General features: G+C 36.5%; 1 protein-coding gene across 1 annotated transcript; it reads right to left on the bottom strand.

The window, feature by feature from the left end:
- Positions 1-1,165: 1,165 nt before the first annotated feature.
- On the bottom strand, positions 1,166-21,177 carry LOC114531041 (CCR4-NOT transcription complex subunit 4-like). The gene is made up of 24 exons (XM_028552684.1): positions 20,978-21,177; positions 20,801-20,869; positions 19,277-19,342; positions 17,710-17,756; positions 16,718-16,807; positions 16,320-16,380; positions 15,328-15,414; positions 11,859-11,900; positions 11,497-11,555; positions 11,327-11,390; positions 10,985-11,052; positions 9,948-9,998; positions 9,670-9,682; positions 7,136-7,181; positions 6,904-6,946; positions 6,320-6,501; positions 6,092-6,122; positions 5,496-5,590; positions 4,099-4,283; positions 3,746-3,812; positions 3,425-3,541; positions 2,949-3,041; positions 1,982-2,031; positions 1,166-1,761 (listed from the first exon to the last, which is right to left on the bottom strand). Exons 1-24 carry the CDS (start codon positions 20,996-20,998, stop codon positions 1,546-1,548), a joined length of 1,863 nt encoding a protein of 620 aa, XP_028408485.1. The 5' UTR covers positions 20,999-21,177; the 3' UTR covers positions 1,166-1,545.
- Positions 21,178-22,589: the final 1,412 nt, after the last annotated feature.

Here is a 22,589-nt window from a genome sequence, read left to right on the forward strand (position 1 = left end):
GGTTTTAAGATCAGTATCAAAGCGAGATATGAACCGATTGAGGAGGAGTGTCCATAAATCACCTGGATCAACAGGTGCAAGAATTTTTTATGGTGTACCAAATGTGACGAAAACAACCCGACACCGGTCTCCTTAGGAAGGTTGCACCTATCAAAGGTCCGGCTAAAACGCCTCGCCTGACCTCGAGATAATGGTCCAAAAGATATATAAAATCTGAAATAAAGTTTGTCCTATTCACTGGCGAATCAAGAGCAACGTTAGACGGTCCTGACGGCTGGGCGAAAGGGTGAGTTTAAACGGTGATGATCGACCCACGAAGATGAGGCGGAAACAAGGAGGTTGAGGCGTAATGATTTGGGGTGGTATTATTGGGGATGAGTTCGACGGTCCATTTCGTGTTCCTGAAGAAGTAAAACTGACATCCGTCACGTATTGCTAGTTTTTGAAGAATGTGTTTGAACCATGGCTGGATGACCTTCACAACTGAAGAAGATCATCTTTATGCATGACAACGCTCCGTCCATGCGGCAAAGGCTACAACAGCGTTTTTGAAATCTATCGGATTCATGAATGATAAGTGATAACCTGATGATTTGGCCTCCAAACTCCCCTGACTTAAATCCCATTGAGAACTTCTGGTCGATCATTAAACGCCAGGTTTATGCGGATGGGAAGCAGTATTCCTCCAAAAATGACCTGTGGATTCCATCCCTAAGTCAACCATTAAGAAACTCACAGATTCAGTGAACGACCGACTTTTTGATGTGATCAGACTTCACGGGGATCATGTCAACAAATAACTCACTCAATTCAATGAATGGAATCACTCCGTGTTCCATTTCTATCACGGTGTGAATTTCTAAACTTTTGTGTGTTAGTGTATCAACAACGAAAATAGATCAATATCAATAAAATATTAGGCAATGAACGATTTTCATTAACGCTGTCAATTCCCGACATGAAACTAATATCGTGTGCCGAAATAAGGGTGATATTTTCATCAATAGGACTTTTCTAATCTCAATTAAATTTTTTAGAAGGAATATTTGAGAAGTCATGCAACCTTGAATAGTTTCACGCTAGGATTGTGTAAGTTTAAAACCATTGTATGAAAATTTCTATTTGAACTATAATTATCGTGGTTCGCAGTGTACATGTCGTTACGCCACTGCCTCTATCCTAAAGGAATGCAGACGACAAGTAAGAAATATATTTTATTTATTATCATTACCAACGACTTAAAAAGTCATGGTCTATTCATTTGTCTGTTTGATTCCGGAACTTTAGTCTCGTTAACAGGAAATCAATGTATTTAACTTCCAGCATTTGCCATTCCTTGAGGTTCATATTTGTACACCTAGTACTATATATGTGAAAACGACATGATCACGACAATTACGACAAAATAGAAACCAGGATTCATAAGAAATGTGAAATGGTGAACTCTCATGGAAGCCTTTATTAGGTATAGTAATAATATCAACCTTGAATGTTATAACCTTAATACTAGAATGGCAAAATGCTGGCAGCTGTTATTATTGATTATCACGTTCTACGCGGTATTTCTCTGCGGGAACTATTTCTAGCCATTTCAATTTTATTCTGTGAGTGAAGATTTGATGAATAGAACTTATCTGTCGTCTGGGAACCGAAATCTGTGGGAAACTTTGAATTGAGAGGTCCTATGTTAGTTTGTGGAGTTCCTGGCTCTGTTCTCCCGTAGATTCCCAACACTGCATCATCGTGGAAATCTGTCATCAACTATAGAAGAATAAGGTATATATTGTAATATAATATAGAGTTTAAAAAGGACATATTCCCGAGGGGCTTTTCCTCTTGGTCAAGAAGCGACAAAATACGTGTGTGGACCGGGCAGCGTAAAAAACTTTAAGAAACAGAGACACAGTATAAAACAAGGTTGGTTTTAGGCCAATTCTCAGAGTAAGAAGGAACGTTCTTGTCACTAAGCTATTGACCTTACCCTAGATGTATCCTTACTCGTATGTCCCATCCGGTGATTACCAACACCGCCTAAGTGACAAAAATACCCATTTTATACTCCATTTCGAAAAATATATGGATTCATGTTCATTGCTTAAAAATCGGTATAGACGATGATCAAATGAAACTGAGGTGTTGTGCACCACGGAGTATGGAACACGTTATAGATTGCTAACATTACGTATCGTAATTTTCAAATATCAACAAATATAATACTCTAAGAAAATTTTAAACCACAAAAACAGATAGGAAACATCACTTTAATAAGTTTATCACGAATTTCGATTTCGATTCTTTTTAATTGCACAGGGCAATTTTGCAAGTTTAAAATGCAATATCTGCGTGATACTATAACTACCTTAGTATTAAAATAACGTTTGCATGTAGAACAACTCTACTCAGCAGTGGCTTTTGAAACTAAGTATTAAAAACAAATTTTAATTATACTCCTTCAAACACACAGTAACAGATTTTGAGCCGCCCAAACAGATGGCGTCGAGCGGGCAAATTCTCAAGATTATAATCTCTGGAGAGCCAAACGCCTTTTTTAGTGTTATGTCTAACCATTTTCAATTTACGATTCATCTTGTATTGAGGAGTACCCAGGGGCCGGTTGTATGAAAGCCGGAAAGCGCTTGCTGCAAAACATGCAACTTTAAGGAGGAGACTTTTCGGGGGCCGACTGCTCGATTATTGGGTGGGTTGGTCACATCCCTACGCCCCCCCCCCTCCTTTGCTTTCCAGTGTAAATTGTAGACATCTAAAACCATGACTTGCGCAATTTTGTTATGATTATAAACACGAAGGATACAGGTAAATATTAGCAACGTTACGAGTGCTAGACTTTCATTAAACTCTCGCAAGAATTGTATTTGTATAAAACACAGGAAAGTTAATCCTCGGACTTCCCCCATGCTGAAAACTATGTTTCACAGAGACCATCTTACCATGAGAAATGTGATATCCTGGCGTTGGATTTCTGACGGCGAGAAATGAGTTATTTGGTGACTCGAAACCTGGTGGGGGTCGCATATGACGACCTACGCAAACGAAACACAAGGGTTATTATACACTGTACCGTAAATCACTACAATTTTTTTCTTATTCGCTTTTGAGAAGGTAAGTGGAATATAGACTGTTTTTATCTTGAAGTCTCATGAGAATACTTATCGAGGAATCAGGAATTTATAATGAGGTGTTTTGACGATGAGAAATCCGGAATTTTAATTCTGCTAGCAAAGTAAGCATACCGCATGCTTTCGTCAACTGCAGTTCACACAGATTTAACAGCTTGGACGATTTATCTGCAGATTAGGGATTTAAGGATTTGGAAAGACAGTAAGGATATTCTTTGTGGCCAATGAATGTTAAAGAAGTATAGCGGACTGAATGCCGAACCACCAAACACTAGCTTACTAATTACCCTCATGTATCTGGGTGTTAGAGGTACTGCAAGGTTTGAAACCATGTTGACTGTTAAATAACAGAGAATTTGAGCCATTTGCATCTCCAGGATGCCATTGGTAAGGAGAAAATGTGTCTAAAATAGATGTCAAAATAGCACCTTAAATTTAGTCGTTTAGACAATTACATGACACAACCCAACTACAGTCGTTGTAACCGACACATAAAGTTCCTTCAAACACGAATCCCCGCACAAGGAAATACGAAATGACACAACAGCGCCGACATCACGTTATATAACCTAGCTTGCTAACAATAAGACAACTGATGCCTTGCTAACCTGCGAAACTTATATTAATGTTCGGTAGAAGCGCCTGTAAACCAGCTTTCCAATTCCTTAGGAATTCCTACAATTGCAAAAATGGTATGATTAATTAACCACTACAACGAGATGCTAATAATTTACTGTGTGTAAGAGGGGGTGATGCATGGTTCAGTGTGATTGTTGGATGAGGGAACAAGATCGAGACTTTAAGATCGTTGTTCAATTGTTTCATGCAAAAGAAGAATAATCGGTTTACGGCAAGCGTTAGAATAAGAGAAACGCCTATATTGTGTTTGTAGTTCAACGTGGACACACTTTGATCATGATTTTCTAGGGAAGATAAGTCTAAACAGCTGTAAAAGGCATACCATTTCCTCTACAGTGGGCAAACAGTTTGATGGTGGAGGTGGAAGAGAACTACGAGATCCAGGAATAATTCCATGGTTTGCAAACTGTGGCGTGGCATTGACGTTTGATTGGTCGGAATAATTAACAGTTTCTTCGTTGATAAGATTCTCTAAGCCCTTGTGTGATTCGTTCCAAGGATCGAATCCTACGAAATTGTTAGAATATTGGAGTCGAAATATCTAAAATATTTTATATAATAACGTAAAGAATTCAAGCAATTTCATTGGTCGAGAGCCATGATCTATAAGAGGACAGACGCACGGAATGACGTCACAGCAATTTTCTTGTTTTTAAATTGTAAACAAATAATTCAATTAATTTTGGATTTTTTTCAGTCGGCGGCTCGTGGCCACTTTTTTTGTTCTTTTTTGTTCTTATCACATATGACGTCATACCGTGTATCTATAACTGAACAGACAACGGTTCATTGTAATCTATTTGTTAATTAGAGCACCAATGGGATTCGACTGTTTGATAAAAATACGAGTATCGTTATCGTTGATCATTCGATAAGAAAAGCTATGCCAATCTGAAACGTCGAATTATTTTCACTACCGCGAAAAAACCGCTTTCAGTTTTATGGATTGCCTTGTAAAATATAGAATTGTTAGCAATCATAACGCAATTCGCTTATAGATTTAAACAGTATAAGCACTGAGAAGCATGGCGATACCTCCCGGTAATGACAATCACAACCCCCCTTCATTTCCATAATAACTTGCAATATTAAAAATTGGTCAGAATGCTTTGTCCTCGGTCAAAAAATACAACATCAAAATCAGATGAATTCTTCGAATATGCAACACATGATGGATTATTTCGGTGGGCATAACTATTGAAATTACTCAGGTCATACAGGTATATCAATCCTGACTCATTCCACACGCCCCTCTGAGTGCCGAAACATTTGAGGACAACCCCGCTGAAACATGTCTGACGGCAACACGACGACGACGCGGCCGAAACACTCTAAAACACTTTACATAAACGTTATGGTAAAGAGTCGTTGTTTATTATCAATCGTATGAGGTACACTATAAGACTTGTAAACATTGCATTCATGTTTAGGGATAATTCTACAGAGCCTAAATTGAAGAAGCACTCCCTGGGTCTAGAAATGCCGGCATTCTACACAGGACGTGGACACTTTAGGTTTGTAGTTGTAAACAAAACGACGTCTAAAACTTTAATAGGACTTCAATTAATCCATTGTAAATTGTAATATGATAGTTGCCGTCGTCGTGTTCCCGTCCTTTATGCTTAGGGTCCCTACTTATCCAAAATGGTTAATGAACCGACAATTTAGACAGCCATATATCCCTGCTTCAATTAAATGAAGATAATATGCAGTTCATACCCAAATCATCTTCTGATTGTAAACCGCCACCTTCAATATGTAAATTAGACAAACCCAGTCCTGCAGTTAAATCTGAAGTGATAGGTTTTATGTCACTATAAAATGAGAGAAAAACTGTTATATATTATCATAATTAAGCTATACTTTCCTATACAGCTGCCCGGAAATAATTGAATGACAAATCGCACGCGTCTGATGGAAACAATTCTAAATGGTATTTCGGTAAAAACACCTCAAACACTTTAATCAACGAGTTTACGCTGAGATTTAAATTCCTGTGCACAAGCAGTGAATTAATGCAATCGCATTTATAAATTATGTAACTTGAAGGTTGGCAAATAGTATATGTATCAGGGGGGAAGAGGTAATCTTCCCCTAGCCCCAAGCTGACGCAGGTAGATATGATAGAATGGGGGTAGACGGGTGTCCATGAAAAAAAGCTCCCCAAAATTAATTTGGGGCTCAGGTCCCGGAAATGTCTTAAAGGGCTCTGTAGATTTTTGATTAATCATTTTTTGTTGAAGAGTGACATTTCTAATCAGGAGTAGTTTTGCTAAAAAATATTCAAAAATTTCCTAAAAATATTAAATACTCACCCTAAACCTCGATACGGGGAAACAAACGGATCTACAAAACACAGAACGATAAAAATCAACAACCTTTATACTGTGAAATCAAGAAAAGATTGCACTAAAAATGCAGTTTGATTCTTGTCAGAAGATGCTCCTATAGACGACTTCGCAACGTTCAAAATTGAGTCTGTGATTTGTTAGTTAACAATCTGCAAATAAATTTAAGCTACAGTAGTTCTGATATTCACAAACCTGTGGTATGTCCAAGCGCCCCAGACGTGGTAGCTCTTTGCTCGGCGCCTATTGGTCTTAAACTGTTAGGACTGGTGCGTGTTGTTATTTCATCATCCCAAGATTCGTACTGTTGTTCATTGATATCCCTCCTATCCCCAGTTAGTGCTTGGTGTCCTGGAGGGGGACTACCTCCATTCATTCTTAGAAAAAAAACTCAATTTTTTTGCAAAGATACGATGTGACTTTTTCCCGCTAAAACTTTGCTCGTGTGATACTGTTACAACAGTATGACACAAAATAACGGAAATAACCGATTACCAGAAAATAAATTCAGGCATATGTGAACTAGAAATGAAAAATCATGCCGGCAGGACGGCTAGATTATAAATGGTGGCAATTACGAGAGGAACCTCTCTCTCGGGACGATTTAGAGAAAAAGCGATACTAGCACTGCACAAAATCCTGTATAGTTAGAAGCTCTAATTTGCAAGAGTCTTTTGATTATGGCATTAGACACGCCCATACAGTTATACTTGGCCCTTCCAAAGCCGCGACAACTCGTGCATGGAAATGAATTTATCGAATTAAGCAAAAATACATACAGTTTTGTTTGACTTTGAACTTCGTTCTGCCCACATTCTGGTTCTAGAAACACAGAGTTGTAGCCTTAAAATACTGACTTGCCATTTTCTTGATCATTTGAGGCTTTCTTGTCTTTTGTTTCAGTCATTCGGTTCGGCTAATGTACTGCGGTTGGAACTATGTTAATGGGGTCAGGGGTAACTATATATAGTACTCCCTTCTAGTCATTGAAAAGGACTCAACTTAACAGACCTGAAGATTCGTCCAGGGAACTCGACGGCCATCTTTCATTTCCTTCCTGGTAAACAAGAAAGTGCATTAGTAATGCTTTTTATAAATCCGGTTTAAAGAAGCACATTATCTATCACGACAAATTATTTTAGACCGCTTGAATGAGACAAAAAACCATTGAATGATTGCTGTTCAAAATTAGATAAACCTGGATTGCGAATACCGTTAGGTACACAGAGGTTTAAGGCCAACCCAGACCGGACGCGATGCGGCAACGCGGCGCGATTTTTCAAGTTTTTGATTTTCCAAAAGCAAATAAATTTTAAACTATCATAATACTCTTGTAGATTACTTAACAATAATACATTTTGACTGCTCTGGCGTCCACAGCTTCCAAATTTTGCTTCCAGAAATTAACTTATGTACTTCTGAAAACTGAAAATTCGCGTCGCGTTGCCGCATCGCGTCCGGTCTGTGTCGACCTTTATCTTGTATATTTGTAAGCGTCGCTTCAAATGAACATATTACGGTATCTTTAAAAAACCGTTTGGACCATACTTCAGAATTTTCTAGATTTGCAATGCACTGTAGGTAAACCATTCATCCAACTCTGGAATTTCTATTTTCAGACTTTCTTGTAGGTCAAATACTTCAACACAAATAGATACAAAGCTACCTTAGTATAAACCGAGTTAAATTTGCCTTGTGTGTTACAGGGCAATAACTGCTTGTCCGGGTAATTACAACGCATGAAGAAATCTGATGGCAACTAAAGCTAAGACTAACATATAGCTGCAAGTATATCCTAATTGGGAAGCAACCCAAAACTAAGGAGGCGAGGTATTTTGTCGCATTAACGCTCTTCTATTGGAATGATGCCATGTTCCAACGATTTAACTGGAGGAGAAAGGTGATGGGGTTTGTCGAGGCAATTGACCACTAATTTTGAGGAAAAGGAGCATTCGTAGCAATACCTTACGATTTATGACAGCAAGCGACAACAGCAACCGGAACACCGAAATGAATAATAAATGCATAATAATGTTGTCCGCTGATTCTTACGTCTCGTGACAACAACTAGGGTTTCTTTTTGTTTTCAATTGGGATTGGGGTTAGAATCGGCCGTTTTCGTTGTTTTGCCGTCCTAAATCACATGTCATTTGCCATGAAAACTTTCGCGGTTCTTATTTACCTAATTACCCTAATATCTGCGTCTTTGCCAGTGGAATGTAATGCCACTGGTATTAATCGCGCTACGAAGCTTCACTATACTTTCTTAGAAAGTACGCACTTATACCATGCGTCAAGATTTTTAGTTTAGTTCTTACAGCTTAAAAAATAGTTGCAATTAACAGCATTTTTGGGCGAAAAAAAGTAAATTTTGTCACAACAAACAGATTTTTAGAGGCACCTTCACAAGTTGCATGGTTAAAGCGAACATAAAGAGAGACCGGTCGCAAATCTTATAAAAGGAGATGCGGGAAAACCTTGAAATTTATCCGCAACTTATGAATATAACTAAGAAGTAGAGTAAAGTAAAATTTTGAATTATTTCATGGATTGAATATTTAGCATAATGGATGATGATCGAATTTTGGAAGATCGCTCAATCAAAGAAAGAGCGGTAATAAAGAGATCTTTCTACTATTTGGTCAGATGAAAATCTCGTGCTACGCATTTACAGTAGTTGTGAACAGCATATTTTCAGCAAGTAGACCCTGGGGTCTGGGGTTGCCAGGATCCCTATACCAAAACGCCTAAAAGGTTGCACTTCTTGGCTAGGTCTTGAGGTGTTTTTAAATTGAGCTTTGCAACTGACGCCATAGTCCTTATTTGTGGCTTTCAATCACTCTGGGTGGCAAATTAGACACATGCAGTTATTGTAAAACAAAGCAAATATAGAAAATAACTGAGGTTGTAGCACTGCAGGTGGCTTACAATTTGCCCATTATTTAACAAGAGTCGCAACGTTCCCGAAAGGGGGGGGGGAGTTAGCATAAGCTTAACAAAAAATAACCCAAGAGGGCGGACTATTCATGCATGTTACGTCATTTTGCTAGAGCATAATGTCTATACAGGTTCACGCTGGAACTCTCCACGCAAACATCATGGAAAGTCAAAAACACGACTATGTGATTGCGCATGATTAACACTTACATTCTCTTACAAGATCCTTACAATGCAAACTACATACAGTTAAGATTCATACCACACGGTAATTGTCTTATACTACAGGGTGCATCAAAAAATGTTTGAAACAAATAAGGTTTGGCTTTATAATGCAGTTGACGGTATTAAAAAATGAAAGTCAATTTGGAATTCATGTCGCTCAGGCATTTAAATTATAACTATAAAGTCCAAAGGTAAGCTTTTCTGATACACCCTTTACATAATAACAGAATCATTATGGAATCAATGTAATCATATATAACTCACAGTCTCCTGAGTAAAACACACTTGAGTTACACACAACACACAACAAAAAACGCGAGCATGTTCCGTGGTCTCTACTTTACTAAAACTCGGCATACGATTCCGTACTTTCTGGTACTTACGTTTGAAATTTTTCTAAAAAACAAAAAAAAATTTGTATAGTTTTTAACCTACATTATGCCTTACTATCTGATAAAATTGCCTGCAAGTGGCATTTTGAGTCGTCTCTTTTGTCTTAGGTATTCTTACAGAGCAAGAGACAAGCTATATAGTTAGCGATATACCGTATCTTTCTTGAAGATAAAGAGGAAAAAAGGCAACAAAAAACATCTGTCGACTCATTGATTAATTTGCCAGCTCAAATTTCAGATTAATTTTAAAGCAACCGAAGTAGCAATACCTTTTCTGTTCGTATTTGTTTAGCAACATCTGTTCGTATTCAATATGTTTCCTAGAAGATCCATACCAGAAAAATATTTGGGAGAATACTACCATGCTCGGTGGTTAAAGAGGAGGAATGAGAAGGGTCCCAAGATGAAAACAGGTCTGAACAAGGTTGTGCTGTACCCTACGAACATGGTTGTTTTCAAGTTGCAGCCACTTGGTGAAGCTTAACAATAAGATGTCGCAATCTAATAACAACCATGTTTCTGGTGTGCAGAACAACATTGTTACTGTTTTCATAAACCGGAAACAACCTGATCAACGTTTACGCGTGTACGAAGGAATGTAATATTATTTTTCCAGGCCTTAAAATATCGGTCGGTCACGGACATTGTCCGACCCATTCGTGAAATTGTCCGACGTAAAGAGAAAAGCACCGGACATTCTGTCCGACCGAAGAAAAATTACGATTTATTGTTTGTCCGACCGAAGTGTATTGGTGTCGGCCAGATTTTAACTTTGTCTGACGTAAATGTATCCCGTAATGTAGCACTTCTAGGCGGCATACGATTCGTTTCAGTTGGCGCAACTTTTAGTTTTCGGAATTTCTCAAAGTGTTATTGTTCTACTTCTGTTTTGGCAAGCGTGGTTACAATCTTAAACGAATACATTTTCGCGCCAAACTAAACATAAAGCCATCCGACATAAAATTAAAAATGTCCGACCCATTCTGAAAGGCACCGGACATTTTGGCGGACGACACTGCTGACCGATATTTTAAGGCCTGTGTTTCTATTGCATCTTTCTGTGTTTCTGCAAATAACATGATTGAAAGCCCGTAAGGCGAATACTGATCAATACTGTTTTGAAAATAACGTTGAAATAGTTTACAAGATCTTGTTTTCACAAGATATTTCGTATATTTCATCAAATGGTCTGCTGGCAATGATTTTATCCGGATAATCAATACAATGCACGCTATCTTGAAAAAAACGACCAACACTAGCTCCAGTAACATAACTAATTGACCATGCAGGCATTATGAAAACATACCCTGCTTGCATTTCTTCTTTTGTAAAACTAGCACCATCGTTATCCAACGCATGTAAGTACATGCAATCCTAAAAAAACAGTAAAAATTTTTCAAACATTAAATTAAGACGTAAAGTGACCATATATACTTGTCCCCTATACCTAGACAAGAGTTTAGTGGCTGAAATGACCATCCTTGCCCTTATTCCTCGACAGGGGTTTTGTTAAACTGACCATCCTTGCCCTTATTCCTAGACAAGGTTTTGCTGAAGTGACCATCCTCTATTCCCAGATAAAAGTGTATATGTTCCCCTATTCCTAGACAAGAGTGTACATGTCTTTGATTGTGTTTACATTACTTACTGTTTTAGGACAGTTCGTATTTTTTAGAAAATTTGTACAATATTTTGTCGTTCCAAGAGATGCTCTAAAACGTAGAAATAGCATCCTCAAATTTATCTCGTGATATGCGATCAGACATAAATAAATTGCACACAATACTTTAATAGCAACAATGAATGGTTATTTCTCACTTCAAAGCTCTGCCATCCAAGAAAATATCGTTGACTGCACGAATAGCTTCGAAGGCATCCTATATATGAATAAATGAAGACGTAACACCTGAAAGTCGGCTTAATATTGCACTTATTATTTTATATATTTATGGTTAATAGAAATAGACTTCATACCTATCGTTAATAGAAATACTTGGGAACGTCGGTAAACTTTAAATACTTTTCAAATTTTTCAACTGTTTAAAGCTAATTATACAATATTTAAGGCTAATTTCCTCATTTTTCCCTCGTATAAATCTCACAGTAACTTTCAATACAGTGGTGGCGTTAACACTAATTTAATTAATTTAATAACGTAATATATTTGTCAAGAATTATACCTCTTCGTCTTGATATGTGATATAAGCACTTGCACTTGGTCCCTAGAAAAAATATCCCAACATATTATTTTCTTTGTTCACCACGTGTTATATACACGTCTTTAGCAGAACAAGTACGATCGTACTATAGTGGACCAGGAACTGCGTGACCGAGTTTCTGAACTGCATTGTATTTACAACAATAGAGAGGACAATGTATTTCTAATCGTTTGCGTTTACTTATATATAGGCTGAATATTAATGATATATAGGCTGAATATTAATTATATGTATATATTATTTGCTGCACATATGGTCAAGAATTGCTTGTAACTTGCTTCAACAGTCAAAAGTAAAAATTCGAACTCCGTCAATCGATGCGGAATAATGCTCAGAATAATTGTGCCAAGTTTCATTCCGATCAAACAAGTAATGATAGAGCCTTAGGGTTTTTTTAAAGAGCGTCACTCCCTAACAACAACAACAACAACAACAACAACAAAATGATTAGCAGCGGTTAGAGACCAGTTCCTGGTCCAAAAATCTATTACAATGAAGCTGCCACCAGGGCGGTTAACTAAAATTTACGTAACAGCTAAATTTATTGATTAATATCTAGTCGCATAATGTTTGAGTTTGAGACTATATGAAAAGAGCATACACTCTCTCTCTGCAATTCTTGAAAAAGTTTTTAAAGAAGGGTAAAGCCCGTATAACGTTAAGAAACGCTTCATTAACATTATGAATCTCTATATTCCTTAAAAATAGCAAGAACTGACAAAATATTTTACACTACTTCGGTTTTATATTTACTCCTATAAAATATGAACTTACTGCGAATATAACGAACCAGTTTAAATCAATCAAGTAGCCTAATCATTGTTATGAACCCTCCTTTCCTCAAATAATGCGCACTCGAAAAGTATTCTCGTCCTATTAAATTAAGGTTTGCTCACACGATTTAATTTTGTTGGATTGGATTCACTTTTGATAGATGTTTTATATATTGATATATTCAGACATGCAGCAAATCCACTGAAGCCAACGCAGTAATGTTTTTTAGCACACTACATTCTATAAGTCAGAAGGGAATTTTGCACCTGAGAAAATTGGGTCGTGTGCATGAACAGACATCTAATTTGAGAAACATGTATAAACTGTGCAGCAAACTTGCTTGGGTAGCACTTTCCCATCAACTATAATCCTCCGTTGCATCGCCTTAGCGTTGACTACGTATACCATACATAGGCCCAAAAATACACGTGCGCCATCAATGTTAATAATTCTACACACGTAAAAACGCACAAGTTGTAACAAGTCTGCAGCAGACTTGTAGCAAGCTTGTTCCAACAAGCCGATATCAGGTTGTGTTCGCACTGCTTGTCCCAAGCTTGTTGTGACGGACTTGTAGCAAGTTGTTGTCAGACTTGTAGCAAGTTTGTTGTGACAATGCTGTACCAAGGTTGTTGCCAACAAGCTTGCTACAAGTCTGACAACAACTTGCTACAAGCTTGTTGAACTTGAGCTGTTCCAAGCTTGTTATAACAAGGCCGTTACAAGCTTGTCGCGACAAGCTTGCTGCAAACATGGCCGCGCATTAAATCTCGCTTGAAAACACGCGTGTTTTCCCGGAGATTGTGAAACAAAGAACAAACAACACAAAGTTTGATGTAAAAATCATATTATTTTAAAAACAAATTCTAAGGTTAGCAATTAAATACAAACTTCACATTTGAAGTACCAAGATTACTAAAGGCTCAGTACAAGAACATATGTATTTTCCTTTCTGAGTATATAGCCTAATAATTAAAATTAACTGGTGCATGAATATTCTTGTATAATACCAGTATTTCAGTCACTTGTTGAATTGACTTCGTCATCCCAAAAATCAACAGCTAGCTGCACCTCTTTCCTATAATTCACTTTGTTTGATACGACTTTCCGGCCAATACCTCAGTTTAGCTCCAGTTTGATAATCAAATTCCTATAAAGTATAATATACAATGGCTTCAGGAATCAGTTACTTTAAAAAATATGCAAATATTTTTGAGGAAACTGGTTTGCAAATACGTTGAGGAAACTCCATCCTGTCTCCTGTGGCGAGGGTCTTGCTTGCCATCCAAGTCTAATGTCAAATAAGTAATGTACAAATACTTTATTACCATAATACGTAAATATATATTATTATTTCTAATCAGAGCATGCTAAAAACATACGCACAGATATTAAAAATAGGAAATTTTGCACTTTACCGTACACCTACTCGTCATTAAAAATATTTGAATTATTGAATACAAAAAACCGGCAAAGTTTCGATTTTGATAAATATCCACAGAAACTAACAGTTCAATGTTTATAAAAAGCAATAAATTCAACAAATATTTTTAAAGGCTAGCTTGTGTACTATAATAAATTGTGTTGCCGGCGTTGTGTACGCCATATCAAATATTGGGATGAATTAAACGCACATACCTTGATTAAAACGTCGAACTGTAGTATTCTTCAAACGTTTTTAAGTTGCCCATCCGTTTTAACTGATATTTCAACGTTTATTAAACTTTTAAAGGCTTAAAAAATCAAAGGTTTTGGCACAAAGATAGCTCAATGACCAGGTGAATCAGTGAACTCTTGAAAAGAGCAGGGAAATTTGCAAATATACTGACGTATATTTCAACCAATAAGATCACTTATACATAGTTTAAACAGAGTCTGAACCAATGAGATTACTCCGTTGAAATCGTCACTTCCTCAACGGTTCAACGGTTATAGATATCCTTGAAACAAGGAAATGTTCATCTGTAATGTTTTCAAGGAATTCGGATTCTTTTCAAATCTTATTACTAAAAGAAGTTATGAACTTCGTTGCAGAGTGTTAAAGTGTTTAAAAGCTCGTTGATCTTGCTTTTGCCATTTGATGAATGGCAATGATCAATAAAATCATATTTGGCCCAGTTCAAATTGATTTTGTTGTTATCGGAAAACTTTTGCCGTTAACAATGTCGCTACAACTTGTTGGAACTGTCTTGTTACAGCATTGTCACGCGCAGCCTTCGTACAAGCTTGTTGTGACAGGCTTGTTACAACTTGATGACTATAACAACTTGTCAACAAGTTGCTCCAACAAGCTTGGTACAGCTTGTTGTCGACAAGCTTGGAACAAGTTGTTCCAACAACTTGCTACAAGTCTGCAAGCCAACAAGTTGTAGCAAGCTTGATGTCAACAAGCTTGCTACAACCTGTTGTCTCAACAAGCTTGTTACAACTTGTCAACAAGCTTGCTACAAGCTTGTTGAGCCAACAAGTTGTCAACAAGATGTGAGATTTTTAGGTGTGTATATGAACAATGCTTTATCCATATATACGTACATATAGGATGATAAACATAAATGGCACAGGCGCATTTTTGGGCTGCCTACGAGTAGGTTATACATCTCGAAAACGCGGCTGGTGTTAAAACCAAATTGTTGGAAACTTTAAAGATTCAACTCGCCTGGGGACCAGCGTAATTTGTACTGGAGTTGATTGCAATTTTGTGAATTTTTCCAAATTTCCCAAAATATTCTTGTGAGGAGAGAAGCTAAAAGACATCAATAAGCACAATAAGATAAGAGGATGAAATCGACATCCACTCTACAAAAATCCTTTAGAAAAGCCTGACACTTTTGGAGGAAGGGTGGAATGACTATAATGCTTTATTAGTTCTTTCTTCTACTTATCAAAATACATCCTTATTAAAACTTTATTCTACACATTCATACATCAGCGAATGTTACTAAATAAACACACGATTTAGCTATCAGCAGAATGAGCAAAAGTCTTTCTCACTCGCGTACAACTATAATTAGAGAGCTTTAGATTTGACTACGACTCCCGCCACCGCTACGAGATTCGTCACATTGACGTGATATTCGTGATACTTCGTACTGACGCCATAGACTCGTAGCCGTCGCTTATCTGACTACGGCATTTCAAGAAAACTTCGTAGTCCTCACTACGTGATTTAAAAAGCAATGAAAGTTTACATTTTCTCGTTTTTTTCCAGAAAATAATTTAAGAGAACTGTTTTTCGTGACCGTGACGTTTGATTATGTGTATTTTTCGAAATAGTATAGGCGTAAAATTTCCAAAATAGTTGACAGGATAAACATGCATTTATTATTGTGTTTCCAGAGTTTTATCATTCAAGTACGAGGTGGCGTATGCATACAACGTTTGTTTCGCGCCACAGTGACGAATCTCGTAGCCGTAGTCAAATCTAAAGCTCTCCATTATATGTCGTAATTTGTACCGGGTAATTAGGCTTTATTATATAATTTGTACTACGTAATTAGGCTTTTATACTTAAGTGGATAAAATCGTATTCGAAAATGGTGTTCAATTATTTGAGTAGGGCTAATCTGAGCCGAGTTGGCAGATGCTTGAATACATTCCACTGGGTGAGGTAGAGTATCTTGCAGAAACGTTTTTCCCAAAAGTACGTACCTCTGCATTTGCCAGACGAGTTGAGAGTCCAACAATGAAGACCAGACTCTTCTGTACCACCCTAAAAATAAACAATTACTTACATTTAAACACAGACACGTAAGTTGAAATAGTTGATAATATTACAGTTTGTGAGAGGACTTAGCTACATACTGTACCTACTCTAAATATTTAATCCATTATATGTATGTGTTGAAAGTTTGCCTTTCTTAGTTTATTTTTTAAAAGTTGTCCTACTTACTCTGCAATAGTCATGAAAAGTCTAAGGATATTATAGGGCCCGCATTAAATGATGCAGTCAATTTTTATTATTTTAGCAGCTGGCAAAATCCTGATCTTTCCTTGGTGCGACAAAGGCTCCCTTAATTTAGTTGAAAAGTAAAAATCAAAATATATACCTGACATTTGCCAAGTGACTTCTGTTTTCAAAAGGTTTCTGTTTTTTCTGACATTCTTTTTGTTTCCTTGCTTTTAGAATTCTTTGAATTCTACAAACATCCAATCATTTCTCTTGTTTAAATTTTTACTAGAAACCTATACATGTCTAGCATCTATAAATTAATAGTCTTCAATTCAAACATTATTAGTTGACAATTTTACTTGTCAGTCAAAGATATTTTTTAACTTCAATCCTCCAATTAAAATTAAGAAGTTCACGCCAACCTTTGAATCATGCAAGTCATGAATGTAATCTGGATGATTACCAGTTTCATTATTTAAAACCAGAGTAAGGAACATAGCGATGGACTTCAACCCTGTGCTATTCTTTTAATAAAGATTGAGTTTTTTTGTAAGCAAGAGCTCGATTTGGGAAACCTGTCTAACAAAGCTATATATACTTATTTAGCCTGTATACAGTACGGTACTAGTGTATCTACATAATGCAAAATATTTAAATGACTTTCATCAAATGTGGTGTAACAGCTGTCTAGAATAGAAAAAGACACTTTCTGACATTTTGACCTAATGCCCTTCACCAAGAAGGTTTGTATGAAAGAAAATGTGGGAAAGAAAACATTTTTAATGAGGGCAAAAAATATGTGATAAAAATGGGAATACCATTAAATTACAAAAAAGATGCCTCATGGCAAAATAGCAAATAGCCAGCACTCAAGGAGGCCTGATTTACAAAAAGAACTATATTCCGACTTGTTTTTATGAGACCAAAGAAATGGTGATTCATTTTACAGAGAAAGAAGTGACCTAAACAAAAGTCAGTCTTTCGTTCATGCAAGAAGGATGAAGAATGCCAAGGCTATTGCTATGACTGGAGGTTGGAAAGAGGGCTGGAATTTCATATCCAAGACAGGCAGTTGTTATACCACATTCGATGAAATGTGGTTAGACCAGATTTAATCGCAATTCGTGATTGAGCTATCTATATACTCACTCATCTTGTGAAGGGGGTTCATATGAAGCTGGGTCTTCTGTGTACAGCTGAAAAAAAGTTTGATATATTCAAGATGACATCAGTAAAAAGAACAAAAATGATTGTAAGAAGTTCAGTATCTATGAATATCAAATGGGTTAAAAAGCCAAAATCCATCTGTTGATGTACAAACATAATAAAACAAATATTATATAATTTTTAAACCAAACCATAACAATATACAGGGAAAACCTCTACCAATATTTTAACATAAAAAAATTGTTCACTAATTAAGCCATTGAACTAAAATTTAATGATAATATCTGCCTTCATCTGTATCATTCCAAAGTGTAAACTAGCAATGCAACCAGTGACATGGAAGAAAAAATTAAGTTATAATATATAAAAATAGGCGCCACCCTCCAAAAATTGGTAGAAGGATGAATTTCATATAATTTCAAGAAGCTGCACAGTACATGCAGCAGTGAATTTACAGCAGTGAATTCTACTTGTTTTGAACTGATAGGGAGGTACATGTAACTGGCTGTTAGATGCAGAATAGGCAATGATAAATAGCCAGTGCCTCATAATGAAACACTGCTCTATTCTAACAAATTCGAAGTACTGTGCAAGGGTACTAATCCCGCCCGGAGATTAAGAATTACACCCAGGTATTCTGACAGAACATAGGCGAATCCAAAGTTGCCCAAATGTCATGGACATTCAATGGTCATGGTAGTTGTGCGCATGCGCGAAATTTGAACAAAGAAAGAACGGTCGACTACAACTTGCTGATTGGCTAAGACAAAAAGAGAGCAGTATTTTTAAAAAATATAAAAATGAAGTCATTGAGTCAAATATTAAAACAATAATAAAAGATTTAAAGATCATCACAGCACAGAAACAGTTGGTGAAATAGGAAGGACTCATAGTTTATAATCTTTAAAGTGGTAGGTGTCTATATTTTGTTTGCTGTTTGCTGTAAGAATGCATTGTTATTTTGACAAGTACGAGCTTGGTATGTCGTTTTACAAGGAGCTAACCAACCGTTTAAGGCTTTACATCATCGCTTAAACTTTAAAAAGAGTTCTCAAAAGTGTACTTTGACAGAGTTTTGATAAGACAAATATCACTTTGCAGCTTATAGAGGTAATAGCTAAAATCATTGAATAACATAAATAATCGAAAAACAACATCCGACGTTTAGTGCTTGTATGGTTATTATAATTATTTGTGCTGTTTTGAAGGTTTAGCTATAGAAAAGTTTAACACTCACATAAACTGCAATGTAATGCAGCAGGCAAACAGGTGATTTCTGTTCACTTTTACGACTGTCTTTGTTTCCAAAAAATTTGCAGGAGTTATTTCATAATATTAGCACAGAAAGTTAGGTCTGGGGAGCGCACAAAATATTTTGCTTCGTTTAAAATGGCGAGGGGTTGCTGCATGCATGTATTTCTAGTATTTCATCTTATATTGGATAGACTGTAGTTTTTACGATAGATTATTTCCTTTAACTCTTGCTTTGTCTAATGAATTGTGATTTTACACTTGTAATTCATTTGTAGAATTATTTAATTATTATTACCTTTCTACAAGCTGGACAAAGCCCATTCTCATCTGTCCTTATTCGATGCCAACAAAATCTACACACCTTAAAAAAAGAAAATCTTTGTTAATGTTTGTTGGTAATTAACCTCAAAGATATTTTTTCGGGATGACAAGTTGTGACAGAAGAATCAGAGGAAATTATATTGAAAATATACTAAACATATCATGTAAAATCATTACAATCTGATGGTTAGTATTAAAAGTGAAATATGTATGGATAACTGATGTGAATCAGTGTCAGGCAATAAGTTCAAATGCAATTATTTTCACATTTAATCACTTTGATTTGTCAACAACTGATCTGTGAAGAGTTAATGTATATATAAGTCAGATAATTCATCTCATCAAACTTGTCCAAAGAAAAGTGGGTTTGCCTAATTATCTATCTGTGTATAAATGCCAGCAGACAGATAGATTATTCAACAAGATGCGCTATCTTTAGATCATGCCAATCTCTGGTGTTTGTCAGGGCAAAATAGGCAACAAGTTAGAACAATAATTTTCTTGTATGATTGCATGGCGACTTTAGTAATTATAATAACTTGTAGGTACACCACGTAAGTATTAAATACTGCAAAGCTTTCGGTCCGTTAACCCGGACCTTCATCAGTGCAATTACTTGAATACAAGCTGGACAAAGCCCATTCTCATCTGTCCTTATTCGATGCCAACAAAATCTACACACCTTAAATTAATCTACACACCTTAAATTACACCTTAATCTACACACCTTAATCTACACACCTTAATCTACACACCTTAATCTACACACCTTAATCTACACACCTTAAATTTATAAACATCAAACTATCGTCCAAGAGGGAAAGCCACTTAATAGTACGTGGCGTGCTCTTTTCGGTGTCTCTTAGTCAAATACTTGTCTAGGGCGCGCGCATTGATTAGAACTTAATTAAATGAAACGGTTTAATTAATAGCGCGAGCAAACTAATCACGACTAACATGATATTTAAGTGACGCGCAAACGTGTATTCAAGTAATTGCACTGATGAAGGTCCGGGTTAACGGACCGAAAGCTTTGCAGTATTTAATACTTACGTGGTGTACCTACAAGTTATTATAATTAATTAAGTTAGAACAAGTTGTAAAATTTGAATGGTTAAGAAAGAAAATTGGTAGAATTATATAATAAAATATATATATTTCTTTAAATACTTACTATTACCAAACTAACTTATTATAAATAGCGTTATTCCGCAGCAGTATAAAATAGGTAGAATATTTGACATTGCGTCATAGTAATATACAAGTCCAAATACACGAAAAAGCCTTACTGAATATTACTGTAATTTACGAACTATGACTATTTAATCCCTAAAACCATATAAAACACTTTAAACACACAACAATAATTAAAATAGTTTGAATCGTTCGCAATAACACAACAAAGGCACAACTTCCTTTATCGAAGCAACAAATATTCGTATCAGAACACTATTAAACTATTAAATATACAAAACACAAATCACAATTTCAGACAAACCTGATAACCACAGGTACAAGGATAGAAGTTGACATCATCGATTTCCAAAGGTTCCATACAGAGAGGACACTATTTTAAAACGCCGCAAAAAACCCTAGGTTAGTTTGTGGGTTCAAATGAAACCCGCCAAAACGCAGGTTTATTTTAACACATATTATGACAATTCGACCAGCCAACCTCCAAATCGCAGCAGTCCATGATATAATTCGAAGATAATTTCGATTCACAGGGATTTTTCGCGGATCTATCGAACGAGGTGTATGGAAGAGATTATTGTTGCTACACACGTGAAGCTTCGAAGCACAAAATTGCCCCAAAAATAATCAAAATCACACCATATTTTCACCAACCTAGACCAATGATTTTTCTCGATGAGCCAAAAATGCATTTCGTATCAATCATTGCTTGGTAGCCACTCCTGCTCTGATCCCAGAATGGCGCATTGAACTGTAAACAAACTGGAGTGATAACCCAAGGGGGGGGGGAATCGAAGTAAGTGCTTTTTACTTTTTCTGAGTTTTGAGCCGAAATACTTAACGCCTAATGTTGATCCGTATATGAAATTAGAGCTAATAAAAAGTTATATTTCGTGTAGTAATTTCGAGAGTTTAACTTAAAGGGAAATATCTAAAAAATATTTGAAAATTTCCCGTTTTTTTGCAATTTTGTAATTGTTTTTGTTTTTTTAAAATATTTCCTTTGGAGACTTGGAGTTCAAGTTCTCAAATTTCCACACCAAATGTAACTTTTCAATAGCTTTAATTTGACACACAGCCCAACGTCTGGCGTCAAGTGTTTCGTCTCAAAACTCAGAGAAACTATTTTGGCTTCAGGCTGACATAGGGATGTTTGTATATATACATATGGAATAGTAACTTCGCTCATTTGGGATTTGGCTGATGTAGTGATGTTCAGATCACAGTAGCCCGATAAGCGGTTGGTTTAATCCAGTGGTTTAATTGTTTTATCGTTTTTTTCATTGATAAGCTTTATAGCATTTACTGCATGAAGTATGCCAGTAGTCACTCAACCGCTGACACAATAACGCAGGCGGAGTGCAATGATTATATAATATATATATTTTTCTTCGCCCGAGATTTGATATTTTCCCAGCATATCTTTAATTGTTTCGACTCATGCTTCTGCATGGACATCCGCCTGACTGTTAAACTCTTCTGTCAGAGTTACCCAAGCTTTATTTTTTTGCTGTATGCTTTTGTAATCGTTCCTTTTGCTCTCAAGGACATCCTTGTTATCCAGGCATTCTGTTATAAGCGACTTCTCTAATTCAGAAAAATACTGTCTTATTTGGGACATCTTGCCTGTATTGGTTATGCAGTATCCTGTTTGCACTTAAGTAAGCTACACTTCACTGATTTTGATAACAAAGGCGAGTGCGACTCATATAAGTTATACTTGAGTGACCTCAGTGAATACAAATTGAACAACATTTGTTGAGGATCAGTGTTACCGATTGGAGCGTCACCTCAATGAGCAGAACATATCGCTCACACTCCAATCATGCTCACACTTTATTAACTCTTCTTGAGTACACCTCACTGGAATGGCACTCAAGTGTTAGTGTGAGTAAGCTTTCAGAATACAGGCGTTAATGTTCTTTAGCCGCCTTTACACTACGTGCTTTGACCTGGCCTGGACCAGGCCTAGGCCTAGATGTTGTTTTTCCGGCCTAGACCAGGCCTGGACCTGGCCTAGGCCACAAAATCCAGGCCAACAGCAGAAGGTGGCCTGGACCAGGCTTGGACCTGACCTGGGGCAAGATTTTGGT

Source organism: Dendronephthya gigantea, unplaced genomic scaffold, assembly GCF_004324835.1.
Source record: "Dendronephthya gigantea isolate DGI-Jeju-01 unplaced genomic scaffold, DenGig_1.0 000068F, whole genome shotgun sequence".
In the NCBI taxonomy this organism is placed as follows: domain Eukaryota; kingdom Metazoa; phylum Cnidaria; class Anthozoa; order Malacalcyonacea; family Nephtheidae; genus Dendronephthya; species Dendronephthya gigantea.

Coding starts and splice junctions, on each gene's coding strand:
- LOC114531041 (XM_028552684.1), bottom strand. CDS start 20,998: ATGGACTGCTGCGATTTGGAG. Junction 20,870..20,977: donor TGGACTGCTGCGATTTGGAG/GTTGGCTGGTCG, acceptor GTTTTAAAATAG/TGTCCTCTCTGTATGGAACC. Junction 19,343..20,800: donor CTTGTACCTGTGGTTATCAG/GTTTGTCTGAAA, acceptor TCTTTTTTTAAG/GTGTGTAGATTTTGTTGGCA.